Source organism: Cupressus sempervirens, chromosome 10 (assembly GCF_028749045.1).
Source record: "Cupressus sempervirens isolate cs-2001-9-10 chromosome 10, ASM2874904v1, whole genome shotgun sequence".
In the NCBI taxonomy this organism is placed as follows: Eukaryota; Viridiplantae; Streptophyta; class Pinopsida; order Cupressales; family Cupressaceae; genus Cupressus; species Cupressus sempervirens.
Genome location: NC_143127.1, coordinates 496,227,738 through 496,244,466, shown reverse-complemented (window position 1 = coordinate 496,244,466; position 16,729 = coordinate 496,227,738). Strand labels below are relative to the sequence as shown.

The 16,729-nt window shown below is 37.1% G+C and overlaps 1 protein-coding gene across 2 annotated transcripts in view; it reads right to left on the bottom strand.

The window, feature by feature from the left end:
- Positions 1-2,302: 2,302 nt before the first annotated feature.
- Positions 2,303-16,729, bottom strand: part of LOC149534835 (Calmodulin-binding transcription activator protein with CG-1 and Ankyrin domain) — a 231,652-nt gene continuing 217,225 nt past the window's right edge. For both annotated transcript variants that reach the window (XM_089805658.1, XM_089805659.1), the window contains exon 12: positions 2,303-2,823. In XM_089805658.1, the coding sequence (XP_089661784.1) occupies positions 2,731-2,823 (93 nt within the window). In that variant the 3' untranslated portion in view covers positions 2,303-2,730. The remainder of the gene's footprint in view (positions 2,824-16,729) is intronic.

Here is a 16,729-nt window from a genome sequence, read left to right as displayed (position 1 = left end):
TGTTCTTACAAGAAAAAGAGGGAGATTGAGATTAAGAGGGAGGTTGACATTTGAGGAGTATATAAAGGATATGATTCAATCAATTGTTGGCAATATTGATCATATTAATTCAAATGGAGTAAATGATGTTGAGATGGATTCTCTAGTATCGATAGCATAAGTTTAGTGATCAGGGAGGAAGTACGAAATGAGAATGTAAATTCAGTGAATGCACATTCACTGTCAAAATAACATATTTGATTTGATGCAAAATTGTTCAACAATATAGAACGAGTGGGAACTTTACATTGTGGGGGGAATAATAGTCAATGTTTCATTCCCACTTGAACCTTATTTAGAGGGCAGATGTTCCATTCTCAAATAATTTAAGAAGATAATTAATGAATCTTCATGTGTAGTAAGTAGTCTTATTTTTGACATTTGACTCTCTTATTTGTAATTTCTATGCATACTATAAAGGTTATTTAGCTTGATCTTTTCCTTTATGTTTGAGGATGTTCTGATAGGAAAAGAAAGTTGGTACTTTACACATGCTAGCAGATATTGCGTAGACTCAACCTAATGATAGTAACTCCAAAGACCCTAATGATCAAGATGGATAAAATAACGCTCTCGTCTTTGAGAATTGAGATTATAAGATTATTCTATATTAAGAGAGAGTATAACAGTTCTTCAAAGGCAATGTAGGAGCCCAGAAGTTTGATACTCAAAGGCATCTAGAAATACATGTGGGTGACTGCATGATGTTGATGGGCCTACTCCTACATATATCATGAGGGGTTGATGAGTTCGACAGGCATCCTTGGGTAAAGAGAGTTTTTGAGGAAGTAACTAAAAGAACTAAATTTTTAGGATCGATGTTCAAAGGGAGAAATTTTGAGATGCAATCCATTGTGGATGATATCTTCTCTATGAGAAGTTCTAAGAGAGATTCTTTATAATCAACCCTCCTCTATGAGAGAAGTATGAGGTGAAAACCCTTTGTACCACCCTCTAACTGAGTACATGGTGGTTACTATTTTACATATGATATGTAATGAAAGGTAACGATCTTTCATTGACATATAAACAAAAGGTAACCATTATAAGATGATCTTATAAATAGTAGACCTGTTATCATGACAAACTTTATTAGATTGTTGTTCCCAAGTGTTGGAAATCATGATAATGAACAGACAGAAAGTAATCTTTGTAAGATGACGATCTTGCAAATAATAGGCCTGTTATTATGACAATTTTGTTACAGATACGTCGGAAGTCATTGATAACAAAAGCATTATGATTACTCTAGATATTGTTTCAAACAATTTGAGATCATAATATATGTTATGATAGTGTTCATAACATTGTGATTGTAGTTATTTGACAAGTCATTATTTTAGAGTGTTAAGCCAGATAATGTGTTGTGTATAGATATCCTTGATAATAATATCTCATAAAAAAATTGTCACTCCTCCCTTGCTAAGTATAACATTAGTCGAAGTGATATACTCATTACATTGAGTATTTGTATTCATGCTTTATATGAACATTGTTTTATATCTTATATTATTGATAAGATATATATATATATATATATATATATATATTTTTTTTTTTTTTTAAATTTTAAATTTATTTATGACTTTAATTAACTAATCAGGCTCTTATAATCAAAAGAGACTATTGTGTTATCGAGTTCCTAAATGTAATTGTTTTACCACTGCATGATTGTCAATTGAGAAGCAAACTAATTGTATTTGCTTATACACTGACAGTGATCAGTTATGTCCATGTAGGGACATGATCCTACGTGGCCCTTTGGCCATGTAAAGTCATGTCTCTATAGGGACATGACTTTGTTGTTCAGGTTGTAGCTTCTGTCAGATTGATTTTATCATGAGATAAATTGTTGATGTTAAATCATCTTTGAGATAAATATCTTATATCTATTATATATATGATATATGCAATATAATAATATATTACATATATGCTTAATGTATTAATATTACATATATGCTTAAAGATGAGTTATACATATGGTTATTTATTAACTAATGATGTTTAACTATAAGAGACATGCCTCACTCCTCTCATATTTATGTCTTCAAATCTGCATTTGGAAATCATCAATCGCATTGGCAATGTTAGTTCATTTGCAAAAAACTATCCTAGAAAAACATCTCTTTCCATCTAAAACAGGGTGTTTGCGAGACCCATAAGAGGAGTAAAAAAAATTACTACTCTCGTCTCAAATACAATGATGGTAAAGATTTACTAGGATAAGAACTACATTAAATTGTAAGAAATAAAGAGCTCCTGAAACAGAAAAATATCTAGTTCATATATAGATGAAATGCCGATAAAGCCTTACAACCCTAATAAGTACAGCCATTCAAAGCTGGTTCCCTAAATACAATGTTACGAGATAGGGATACTAAAAGTTGTACTACAAAAACATGCAATTCTAAGAGTGAATCCTGCACAAGCTACAACAAAAAATAATATTACAGCTGAATTTACAAAAGATGAATCAAATCACCAAGGCATATTGTGACATACAGAGCATTCCTCTCTTCCTCTCTATAGATTTCAAACATTTCCAAACAACGATTAGATGCTGTATTCTCCAGTATTTATACAAAATTGAAAATAAATTATAACTGATGCTTAGGAAAACATAGTTGAAGAACCATCAAATTTGAAAAGTGGGAAATATTTTCCTCAACAAATGGCAGCATAAAATAATTATTCCAATAGATTCATATAATCATCTTCGACATGACTAGAACCTGCAATTGAACTTGAGGAAGATTCACTTGTTTTCCCATGGTATTCAGCCTGCATTTCAAGCATGGAAAGCTTTGTCAAGTACTCGTACAACCCTCAAAAGTAAGAAAACCAAGCAAACAAGATTGGAAAATTAGATAAATCAATTAAACTGACAATGCAAGTTAATAAGAGCATAAACTTTAAGATACTGGCCACCTTGAAACACAAAGCTTGGTATTCAGAAAAATCAATATATAAACATATTGCATAAGAGAGTAGATTTTTAAATGGAAACAAGTGTGAATGTTAATTAACAAATGGTAGCCAGTGTCTATGCAGCCATCAAAAACTTAGGCGAGTTGAAAAAAAAAAGCTATGTCCCTCTTTGGTAAGCTTTGAGTTTCTGATGCCTGCACAGATGATCCCAAATGGTAGAGGTTGGTAAACTCTTTGGTTCTAAACATATCGCATTAGAAAATGTAATGGCACTGCAAGTCCTTCTGGAGTCTTTGGACTAAAAAGGCAGAGCATCTGCACATAACTTATTATCTTGATTGACGCAAGGAATGAAACATGGCATAGTTTGACTGGTGTGCCCAAAAAGTCAGTATCTCCCTACTCTTCTATAATGAAATGATTTTTCCAGACCCGTGTTTAGAAATATTCCGGGGATTGTAAAATTTTTGTAGCCATTGAAAGAGCATATTACACTAAATATTAAGGGAAAGGGATCTATAGTGGACCTGGGTCCAATAAAGGTGATAGTAGCTGGAAAAAAATGACTCGTGGTGCATTAAAATATTTAAGTGTAATGTCAATGCTTATATCTAGAAAGATTACTCTAAAATAATTAAATAGCAATCAATTATCTGGTGCTGCATCAGCGCAGTGCACACCAATAACCATGACTTAGTAGACAACTATTGGTCTTTTTTTCTTTTGGGACCATTCCAGACACTCAACAAAAAAGCATATGCTAACACCATCATAGTTGACCATGTGGAGACGGAAAACAATTTTTTTTAAAGTAGGGTATTTGTACAAAATTGAGTGATTTAATAAATATCCACATTGGATTTTGTGGATTTCGAGAGACACAAAGTTCAACTCAAATGTGAGAGTTCATCCAAATTGACATGCTTGTAAACAGCCAAAGACATTTCACTAGAACTTAATGACATGAGAAAGTGGTCCTTACAACCAATGCATAGGTCTATTCTACAAAGATTGGATACGAATTAGATATTGATACATATGAGGAAAAGAAGAGAAACTTGGAAAGATAAAACAGTACCCTACTCTAGCAAACGAAAATAATGTCACGTGGATGTAATATCCCTTGCCCAAACTGACTGATTTTAGCTCAAGGAGTATTGTCAAACACTTGTATTACTGCCTTTCAATGCTAAGAAATTTAGAATGTTCGCAAATGATATTACAATGCCTCTTACAATGAACTAATATGCAAGTGCAGTTCTTTTGATATCTTCAATGCATATACATGGAAACTAGGTATGGAATGCATACCTACAGCCAACTGACATTTTGACAAACAATTGACATACAACTATTATGCTGATCATATATGCTATTAGATGGACATTTCGTCAAACTAATGGTATGCAACATGTTTTTCTTTTATTGAATTCATTCTCATGTACAATGTTGCTATGAGTTTGCCAATACAAATGGCTTACGATAATGACTACAATAATGCCAAAATCTGATTCTAAATTAGCACAGCAAAATCATATGCCCAAAAAACATTACAATGTTAACTACTAATAGCTGCAAGAGGAACCTAATAATAGTGATGCCAAGGATGAAAATGAATCAAGCATAACTACTGTAGAGTGGCATCACTCTTGCGTACTGTAGCAGCCAACAATAAATGTATTCTCCAATTTAAGCACAAATAGAACTCCTGAATTGAAGCTCTCCTGAATACCAAAATTTAGTGGACATCTCACCACCTCAAATGGTTGCAACATTCAAGAATTGACGTTCTCCAATGACTGACTGAAATTAGAAACCTTAGTTTCTTCTCCCATGTTCTTATCAAATGCAATTCACAATAATCAAGTGATTAACAATGAAGCTCTCACCTCTATTTATTCTTTTTCTTCACCCTTCTAGAAGGAAATAAAATATTATTTATTTGCATTCTCGAGAAGCTTCCCCCTTTCCTGAATAATTAGTTGTATTTCTAGAAAATGCACTCTTTAAAAGCTTCTCCCTTGCAATACAATAATCAATTGTACTTATATAGAATTAAATTAATTAAATATAGTCACCTTTTAATTTTAATTTATTTAATGACTTTATAAAAAACTAATCTAATCAATTTCTTCTCATTTCTCCACTTAGCCTTCAGAGAATGTAAAGGCTAAGAGCTCCACTGAGATGCTAAAAAGATGGGGACATTACAGTCCGCCCACCCTGAAATTGCTTGTCCTTAAGCAACTTCAAGTCCAGATACTGCAAAATCTCCTCATTCTCCCATGTCGCATCCTCTACTAGTGAGTCCTTCCATTTCACCAAATACTCTCTTATAGTATGCCACCTCAAGTTCCTTTCCCTGAAATCAGTGATAGCCTCTGGCACCAATACCAATTTTCCCTCATCATTCAAGGGTGGAAGCACTATAGAAGGAACAATATGATGTCCTAGCGCCTTCTTGAGGCATGACACATGAAAAACATTGTGCACCTTGCTCTTTGCCGGAAAATCTAACTCATAAGCCACCTCTCTCACTTTCCTAATAATCCTGAATGGACCAAGTATCGTGGCTTAAGTTTCTTGACACCACTCTTCTTGAGAGTGGATTGACGATAAGGTTCCAACATAAGATATACCATATCTCCAACCTCAAAAGTCCGCTCAGTCCTCTTCTGCTCTGCATACTGCTTCTGCTGATTCTATGCCTTGGTTATATTATCCTTGAGAGTCTTAACAATGTCCTGACTCTCCCATAACAAATCACCTGCACTGGGCACTCTGCTGTCACTCAAAAGCGGATCCATAAAATTCGGTGCCTCATACACACACAGGGCCATAAAGGGTGACATCTGAATAGACATGTGATAAGTGGTATTGTAACAATACTCACAAAGATAAATCCACCTTACCCATGCCTTCTGTTGCCCTACTATATAATTTCTGAGATATTCCTCCACCCATTTAATCCACCTTACCCATGCCTTCTATTGCCCTACTATATAATTTCTGAGATATTCCTCCACCCATTTATTCACTATCTTCGTCTGACCATCTGTCTAAGGGTGGTAGCTAGTACTCGGAGTGAGCTCTATCACACACAACCTGAATAGCTCCTACCAAAAGTGACTTGTAAACCCGTTGTCTCTGTCACTCACAGTGCTTCGAGGTAAGCCATGTAATCTAAATATCTCTTTGCAAAACAACTCTGCCACCTGTGTAGCAGTGTATGTAGCAATGATCGGAAAGAAGTGTGCAAACTTTGTAAGGTGATCCACAACCACATATATGCAGTCCTTGCCTTGGGCTCTAGGCAGTCCTGTGATGAAGTCCATAGATAAACACTCTCACTTCCTATCAAGAATTAGAAGTGGCTGAAGTAAACCGGCTGGATAGGAGTGTTTCTGCTTATTCTGTTGGCAAGTGGGACACTCCCTAACATACTGAAGTACCTCTGCTTTGAGCCCTTTCTATGTGAAGCGTTTTCTAATCTGTTAGTATGTCTTGTAGAAACCAAGATGTCCTGCCATAGCTAAATTATGAAAAGATTTCAAAACCATCCTTCTCACTATTGAGCCTAGAACCAAAAATATTCGCCCTTTGTAAATGATGCGCTCATTCACAAGGGTGTATCTGTTGTCCTGAATAGTTCCATCTATGAATCCGACTGTCCACGCATCCTTTGCATACTCTACAAGGATCAAGTGTCTCCAATCCTTCGATATATCTGCCAATAAGCTAAAATGGGGCCTATGTGATAAAGCATCAGCAACTACATTCTGTCCCCTTAAAATATGTAATATCAAAGTCATAGGACTGTAATTTGCTCACCCACTTCTACTGCCTATCATTAAGATCTCATTGCCCCAAAAAGTGTTTTAGGCTATTATGGTTGGTTTTGATACAAAATTTGCTACCTACCAAATATTGCCTGAATTTAGCCAAATCATGCATAATGGCTAACATCTACTTATCATATATACTGAAACTCCACTCTAGCCCTCTTAATTTCCTGCTCTCATAAGCAATAGGGTGTTTCTCTTGCATAAGCACCGCTCCAATGCCCTCTCCGGAAGCATCACAATGTAGCTCAAGAGGTTTGTTGAAATCTAGTAATGCTAATACTGGACAGGAAATCATCAACTCCTTAAATTTCTCAAAACACTCTTGTGCCTCAAAAGTCCACAAGAAAGCTCCCTTTCTCATCAAATCTGTCAACAGTGCTGCATGCCTGGAATATCCATCCACAAACCTCTTGTAGAAACCAATAATCCTAGAAAGCCCCTTAACTATATAAGGTTCACCGATGAAGGCCAGTCCACAACGGCACAAATCTTTTCAGGATTCATGCGTACGCCTTCTGCACTAATGATGTGACCCAAATACAACTCTATCATACCCAAATCACATTTCGACTCCTTCGCATACAAGGACTCTCTGCCCAATATATCCAACACTGTGTCAAGGTGAACCAAGTGCTCCTCCCAAGATCTACTGTACACCAAGATATCATCGAAGAAGATAAGTACAAATTTCCTCAACTAAGGATGGAAAACCCTATTCATTGTTGCCTGAAAAGCAGCAGGTGCATTAGTTAGCCCAAATGGCATAACTACAAACTCAAAATGGCTACAATGACATCTAAAGGTTGTCTTCTCAATGCCTTGCTCTCTAACTCTAATCTGGTGATAACCTGATCTCAAATCTATCTTTGAGAAGAAGCAAGCTCCATGAAGCTCATCTATCAACTCATCGATCCTAGAAATGGGGTACTTAGTTTTAATTGTCTTCCTATTAAGCACCCTATAATCAATGCACATCCTCAATGTCTCATCCTTCTTCTTTACCAACACCACTAAAGAAGCGAAAGGAGACTTACTTCGTCTAATGTGGCCCATAGCAAGTAACTCCTTTATGGTTTTTTCAATTTCATCCTTCAACCTCTTCGGATGCTTGTAAGGTGTAATCATGATGGGCTTAGCCCCCTCTTGTAACTCAATGATGTGCTCAATACTCCTGTCTGGTGGTCTACCTAGTGGAATGTCACTAAACACCTTAGAGTGTTTGAGCTCCTAAATATCAAGAGGATATTCAATCTTCTACTATCTTGCCCGTGATGGCATTAACATGCACTTTGCTGCCCACTCTACCTGATCTTGTCAAATCAATCCATCCTATGGAAAGAGACCATTTTGAAATCGTCCTTGTTTGCCTTAAGAATCTGTCTTCCCATTCACTTTAAACCTCATCTCCATCTCCTTGAGATTAAGAGTGAACACACCAAAATCATACAACCAACTCATCCCAAGGACTATATCTGTATCTCCCATTGGCACAATATAGAAATCTGCCTTAAAGGCATAATTATTAACTTCCAAAGAGAGTCCAGTGATCTTATGATCACAATTGAGGACATAGCCATCAACTACCCTCACTCTAATTCCCCCAAAATCCTCTATTTGTATGCCACGCTTCTCCACCAACCTAGCATCAATGAAATTATGAGTGGCACCAGTATCAACCAAAGTTATAACTCGTTGTCCAGCAAGTACTCTCATTTGAAATGATCCTTCCTACTTAATACTAGTGAGACGAGCTTCCCTAAGTTTCCCATCTCCTTCCCCATCCGTGGACTCCATTTTAGACAAATTTTCAACCTTGTCTTCTTTTTTTTCACCATCTATTTCCTCTATATCAAACTGCTGGTCTAAATTATCTGATTTTGATTCCTCATAGTATGCCCACATAATTCTGTTAGCTTTGCCCTTTGGTCTAAGAGGACAATCATAGTTTGCATCATAGGGTCCCTTACAGTAGAAACATAATTTTTTCTTTCTCAAATCATTTAATGTTTCCCTATCAAAAGGTGCTGGAGTTTTATCTTTAGAATTATTTTAAAAATAAGTCCTCTCTGATTTTTTATAAAAATGGTTTGTTATCCTTACTAGAAGATGCTCCTTTGGACTAAAATTTGTTTGTTGGGACTGCATGTTCCATACTTACTGCCTTTTTCATAGCTTCCTGTAAAGAAATGGGATCAAATGCCTTTATCCAACCTCTCAATGGTTTGAATAGGCCCTTAATGAAAGAACTATCAATCTACGCTCTGAAATGTTTGGCACCATGACTGCCAACCACTGAAATTCACCAATGAAATGCTCCAAGTTGCCTGTTTGTTTCAGTTGTGCTGATTCCCAGAAGTAAACTTCTAGATCTTTCTTGTCAAATCTTTCAACCAACCTATCCACGAAGTCCTAATACTCTATCACCTGATTATGCTGAAGTGTTACCACACCATGGTACCACTAATCATGTGCTACTCCCTCCAAATGCAAAGTGGCATATTTGATAGCTTCAATCTCTTTTATTGGCCTCAGTGCCAAGAATGTGTCAAGTTTATGAATCCAAGCTTGAGCTGTCATCTTACCACTCCCATCAAATGTGGGAATAGTAAGCTTGCCTGTAGCCCTCTTCAACTTACTATTTTGACCCCTAGGCCTCCTATCCTGTCTGAGTGACCTCTAATGTTCTCTCCTCTGATTTACAAAGCGCTCAAGGGTCATGCTCTACCGAACCTGCAGTGCCAATAATTCTCATTCATCATTTGTAGCCATAAGGATATCTGCAAATGTCTCATCCTCAACTTCCTCTGTTGGTTCTTGTATTGGTTCCTCTCTAACAAAAGTAGGACGTGTAGGCCTATCTGCTGTTCTAGAAAGAGTTTTATGAGTTCTAGGTGATCCCACTACACTCTTGTTATCCCCTTGTTCTCGATTTCGTCTGTCTTGTGGGTTCATGAGCTCAACCATGGTGGTGAGTGCTTACAAAGCCAGAGCCATTCGCTCTTGTCCTATAACCATTGCTCTGAAAAATTCCCTCGTTTCCTAATCCTCATTCCTATTGTCTCTTGGTGGGCTATGCTCTTGCCAATCACCCATGGTGTCTGGCTGACTGATAAAATCTTATTCCCTGTCAAACAAAGCTCGCCTGATAGTGAAAAATCTATGAGAGCCAACCCCAAGTGGTTTGTGATTGCTAAACCCTCAGGATGGTAGGATTTAACTCTGATACCAATGTAATATCCCTTGCCCAAACTAACTGATTTTAGCTCAAGGAATATTGTCAAACACTTGTATTGTTGTCTTTCAATGCTAAGAAATTTAAAATGTTCGCAAATTATACTACAATGCCTCTTACAATGAACTAATATGCAAGTTCAGTTCTTTTGATATTTTCAATGCATATACATGGAAACTAGGTATGGAATGCATACCTACAGCCAACTGACATTTTGACAAACAATTGACATACAACTATTATGCTAATCATATATGCTATTAGATGGGCATTTCGTCAAACAAATGGTATGCAACATGCATCTCCTTTTTTGAATTCATTCTCATGTACAATGTTGCTATGAGTTTGCCAAGACAAACGGCTTACAATAATGACTACAGTAATGCCAAAATCTGATTCTAAATTATCACTGCAAAATCATATACCCAGAAAAAATTACAATGTTAACTACTAATAGCTGCAAGAAGAACCTAATAATAGTGATGCCCAAGGATGGAAATGAATCAAGCATAAGTACTATAGTTCAGCATCATTCTTGCATACTGTAGCAGCCAACAATAAATGTATTCTCCAATTTAAGCACAAATAGAACTCTTGAATTGAAGTTCTCATGAATACCAAATTCAATGGATATTTCACCACCTCAAATGGTTGCAACACTGAAGAGTTGACATTCTCCAATGGCTGACTGAAATTAGAAACTTTAGTTTCTTCTCCCAAGTTCTTATCAAATGCAATTGACAATAATCGGATGATTAACAATGAAGCTCTCACCTCTATTTATTCTTTTCCTTCACCCTTTTAGAAGGAAATAAAATATTATTTAATTGCATTCTCTAGAAGGTTACCCCTTTCCAATACAATAATTAGTTGTATTTCTAGAAATTGCACTCTCTAGAAGTACAATAATTAATTGTGCTTCCAGAAAATTAAATTAATTAAATATAAAGTCACCGTTTAATTTTATATTATTTAATGACTTTATAAGAAATTAATTTAATCAATTTCTCCTTATTTCTCCACTTAGCCTTCGGAGAATGTAAAGGCTAAGAGCTCCATTTAGATGCTAAAAAGATGGGGACATGACAGTGGAGTCCAATATGTAAGAGTGTGAATCAATTACACAAAAATAACAATAGAAATTTACGCTTACAAATAATATAAAAGGTCTATTCACTACATTATGCAATTCAAAAGGTAGAAACATATCCATGCAAACATTTAATTCATTACATTATATCTCTACCTGTATAAAATACTAAGTTATTGGTTCGGGTTCAAGGATGGGTTCGGATACAAGAATCCGGTACATGGGTTCATGAAATTTTTTTCTCATTATGGTTCATCTGGGTTTGTGTACTACACACATATAAAATTGTAAAACTAAATCATTTCATAGTATGCTGCTTGATCATAGATCAATGCCAAATGCCAGAGATAAATATTAAAATACGATTCTATTGAAAATCATTACATTGAATTGCTGAATTATGAAAATGTAGTTCATGAAAGTTTGAATGCTGAAACATGATTCAATGTTTAATGTTCAACAATCAAAGTGTTCAATCATCAAATGGATTATCAAAATAATTATCGTCCATGGCATTTTCAGCAGGTGCAAGTAGATCCTCATCATCATTAGAGTAACCAAAGAGCAAAATGAGAGAGCAAATGTGAAATATAAGTGTTTGGAGGCTTCATAATGGGCTGCTTTAGAGTTTTAAAAAATTGATTTTTTTATGTTTTTGGAAACACTTTAGAAGCTGGATGCCAGGGGTTCTCATAGTCTGCGTGGATCCCTGCTTGGTCCTCTCAAGTTTGCATTGGGTCCGCACCTAGCCCTGCAGGTCTATGGACCCACAGACCTGGGCAGACCCATAGGACTAAGTGGGGATCCTGCCTTAACCGAGCTTGAACCCCCATCTGTACCCAAACCCAATTTGCACACAAATCCGCTTTGAGGACCAGAATGCAAACCCAATAACTTAGATAAAATGCTGTCACAGTCATTAACCGTACGTGATCCTAGCTTTGAAGAATTCATAAATTAAAAGTAAAAGCCCCTCATGGAGCGCAAGATTCCTAGTGTGCTTCTCCTGGTATTCATTTATATTCTCATTCATTGAAGAGTAAAGATAAAAGGGGATAGAAATTTGGCCCCATACCTCTCTTTGCAAGAGCTTTCTTCTCCTCTTGATCCTTAGTAAATTCCACCACCGCTTGGCTCAAGATTTTCCGGTCTTTGTAAAATTTCTTCCCCATGAGGGGAATACCAATGACCGCAAAAAATAACATCCTCCGTCACAATAAATTTAACTCCATCAATTTTCACGATGCCCTCATTCCAGCTTTTCACCATAGCCTTGGTGACTTGAGGGTTTCCATCCATGAAGCCTTTCTATAAAAGTCGTGAGATCCCCTTTTTTTAAAATTTCCAAGACCTTCAACCTCCTGCACCATTTCTGGGCTTCATCCTCCGGTTCCCTCCTGTGCCTTTCCCCAACCATCTTGCTCTTGTTGCTAACTTGAAACTCAATATCAAAACCCCTCAGAGTAAATGAGCTTCTTCTCATTTTCTTGAGTCTGTTATCAGTTTTATTGTCTAGCAATCTGTAGTCTATCATTGAATTAAGAGGATAGAGATGATTGATGTGAGAAGTACGAGTAATATTGCACTTCCACATTGCATTTCTGCACATTCCCATAAAGCACTATCATAATTAATTTATACATCAAATTTCTGACCCTCCCCCAAGTCGTATTATCTATCATAATGATTTTAAATTATACCCAATCTTCCTGGGATCCTTTCCCATTCAATCATATCTTTAATCTCTGATGGGAGATTATTGCCTTTTGTCCACTTAGTCATCCCATTGTACTTGATAGCCCAATTAGCCAAGCTGTCAGCCACTTGATTGGTCTCACAATACTCATGTGCCACATGAATTTCTTCAAAAGATTTGAGGAGAAGAATGCAATCTTCTATAATGTTCTCTGTTGTCCAGGTAGGTTTATTCTTCTCCTTAGGGTAATCAATAATGTTTTTTCGAATCACCTTCTAGCTATAGTTTTCACACCCATATCTTTAGCCAATTTAATGCTATAATGAGCCGCTATAGCCTCCACATAATGGTTGGTTTGAGTTCCAAGGGGAGCAGCCACCGCAGCAATACCTTTTCCAAAGTTGTTTCTAATAACACCACCTGCTCCAACCTTTCCTGGGTTGCTTTTGGCCTCCCCATCAAAGTTAGCTTTACACCATCCCTCAGGCGATATTAACCATATACACCCATCCCTCTTGCTTTTCTTATTTAAATTGGTGCCAATAGAGGGGATAGGACCTTTGATAGTAGAATAATTCTACATAAGAGAATTAAAGCATTTGTGGAAAACAACCTCAACCTTGATTTACTTGTCCCTGAAAATTCTATTGTTACACTCTTTCCTGACTCCCCAGCAAACATGGGGAAGAGTCCAATTCCACAAAACCCTATCATCACACCCAAATCTACCATGGATCAACTACTCAAACACATCAAGGATGTTGGAAGGAAAACACCAAGATATGTTAAAAAAAGACAGGAAAAGAGACCATATATTGTTAATGAAAGGGCAGTGGATGAAAAGGTGATCAACACTCTCACATTGATTTTTACAAAGAATGCATCTGTTAGGCATCATATTTCCCCTCTTTATGAGGTTATCCACCATCATGATGCGATTTTGAAGCATAATCCAGAAGAAGATGTCAATTTTTGGAGTGAGCCTCGAGAACCAGGCTTTGGCCCACACTGGGGAAGGACCAAAATTTTGAAGATTCTCATAGCCCTAGGCCACAGTGTAAATGCCATTAACAATCTCTCCCTAGATGATGGTGTCTTTCTTGTGAGATAAGGGAATATGCCTAATCAGGTCCATGAGTGCCTTGAGATCCAAGGATATCTCAACCAAGTCAATCCATTCATTTTGATTCCTGTAGTCTCTTACCCTGCTCCCAACCCTGTTAATGCAAACATTAGCCCATCTGCTGAAAGGTTCAATTTTGCAAATAGGGCCAACACTGAGCCAGTCATCATGCCAAAAGTTGATATCTTCTCCATTGCCAAGTTTCCATTTAGCTTTGTTGAAGGCAAAACTATTATTCCTCAGAATTCCATTCCAAATAATAGAACCCCTAGGATAATCAACTCTGTTAATGAATTGTATGAGAGTAAGGTTTGCCATGTACTTGAGCTCCATAATATCTCTCCATTCCCCTTTATAATTGAAGATTCTCCAAATTTGTTTTTCTTGGAGTGCACTGTTAATCTGTTTCAGCTTTCTAATCCCCAAGCCCCCTTTATTCTTGGGTCTACATATATTCTCCCAAGCCACCAGAGGGTATTTTTTGTTCTCATTGGTTCCAGACCACATGAAATGCCTCCAAATGCTCAGCAACCTTGGGAGGGATAGTAAAGAGACTGAAAGCATAAGTAGGAAGGTTTTGGAGGGTGCACTTGATCAATGAAACTTTACCAGCCTAGCTAAGAGTAACACCTTGCCAACCTACCAGTTTTCTATTAAACCTGTCAATGACATTGTCCCAAAACCAGTTAGGCAGTCTGGTACCCAAAGGAAGGCCTAAGTAAATGGAGGGAAGAGCCCCAATATTACAACCCAGGATGCTAGCAATTTTCCTTTGTATATCAGGGGGAGTATTGAAGAAAAAAACTGAGCTCTTATCCCTGTTAATGAGCTGACCAGAGGCCTTGGAATAGGTGTTGAGAATCCCTTTGACATTACAAGCTTCTCTAACGGAGGCCTCTCCTCCCAAAATCGTAGCATCCACAAATTGTTGATGAGTAAAGACCAGAGGACCTAAAGAAGGTTTTAGTCCCACCAAGTCCCCCCTACTTCTTTTGGAATTAATTAGTCTGAGCAGACATTTAGCAAGGATGATGAAAAGAATAAGAGATAAAGGGTCCCCTTGGTGAAGACCTCTAGAAGATTTGGAAAAATCTGAACGGGTACCATTAACAATAACCACAAAGGTAGGGGAGGAGATCAATTGAGAAATTAACTTTCTCACTCTGGAATTGAACCCAAAAGCTTCAAGCACCCTATCCAAAAACCCCCAATCCACCCTATCATAAGTTTTAGAAAGAGCAAGTTTAAGCAGGAAGCCCTCCTATTTACCAGCTTCCAGAGAATGAATAACTTCATGGACCTCCATGATAGAGTCAAGAATTTGTCTACCAGGCACAAACCCAGATTGTTGCAGAGCAATAATCCCAGGAAGTAATTTGATAACTTTGTTGGTTAAGATTTTAGCAAAATCCTTGTAGAGGGAATTGCAAAGGCTAATAGGCCTAAAAGATCCAAAAGAATCAGCCCCTGTGACTTTCGGAATCAAAACCAAAAAAGTAGCATTAATTTCTTTAAGCAGATTCTTAGCACCAAAGAATTCCTGAACAACTTTGACCAGGTCATAGTGGATAATATCCCAGTACATCTGGAAGAAAAAGGTAGGAGATCCATTAGGACTAGGGGTCTTTTCAATAAGCAAAGAAAAAATTGCCTCTTTAATTTCCTCCAATTTGGGGATGGCCAGTAAGGCCCTATTCTGAGCCTCATTGATAACCAAGGGGATAGTATCAATGATAATATTTTGATCCTCTTTAGCTAAATTGAGATCTTTAGAGAGAATAGAGGAAAAATACCTGATGGCCTCCTCAGCTATCTCATTATCTTCCCTAATCAAATCACCTCCCTTTTTAATCTAACTAATTCTGTTGGCCGCCCTATGTTTCATAGTGGAAAGGTGAAAGAACCTCGAGTTTTTGTCCCCTTCTTTGAGCCAAATCGACCGTGACCTCTGCCCTCCAAAACATTTCTTCCTTTCCAACAATATTGTGAAGATCAGCAAGGATATCCTTCTCTGTATTCATCTTAATTTCATCATACCCCCATGTCTGGATCTCTTCTTGAACCTCCGCAAGATCCTTCATAACCCTTTCTTTGGTTTGGAAAACATTTCCAAAGTCACTTTTGTTCCATATTCTAATTTCAAATTTAATGAATCTTAGTTTTTTGGCCACCTTCTACATAGCTGTTCCATCAACCTCTATCCCCCACCACCCCTTTATTTTATGATATAGGCTAGGGTGTGCCGACCACATCTTCTCAAATCTGAAACGGAAAGCTTTCTTTCTATTAATTCTATCAATCGAGAGAGAGAGATTGGGTAGTGATCCAAACCAAGCCGAATCAACAAGGAAAGCTTGCAATGAAACTGACACATCCAGTCCAAAGTTAAGAGAGCTCTATCCAGTCTCACCCGAATACAATCCAATCCTATTCTCTTGTTGGACCATGTGAACTTGTATCCACCAAGATCCACATCCACAAGAGCTAAGTCCCTTATTAGATCAGCTAAATGTTGCCTACTATCCACATCAAGTGGAAGACCTCCTTGCTTCTCAGTAGCCAAAAGGGGGGTGTTAAAATCTCCCATAATAATAAACAATGACCCTCCAAACTAAGAAACAAGGTTCAAAATTTTATGCTAAAAGTTTCTTCTGTCATTCTTAGTATTAGGGGCATATAGATTAAGAAGAAACCATCTCTCTTAAGTCTTTGGATCAAAAAAATTCATGAGTATGATATTATCTTCATCAAAAATGATATTAGCATCTAAGGG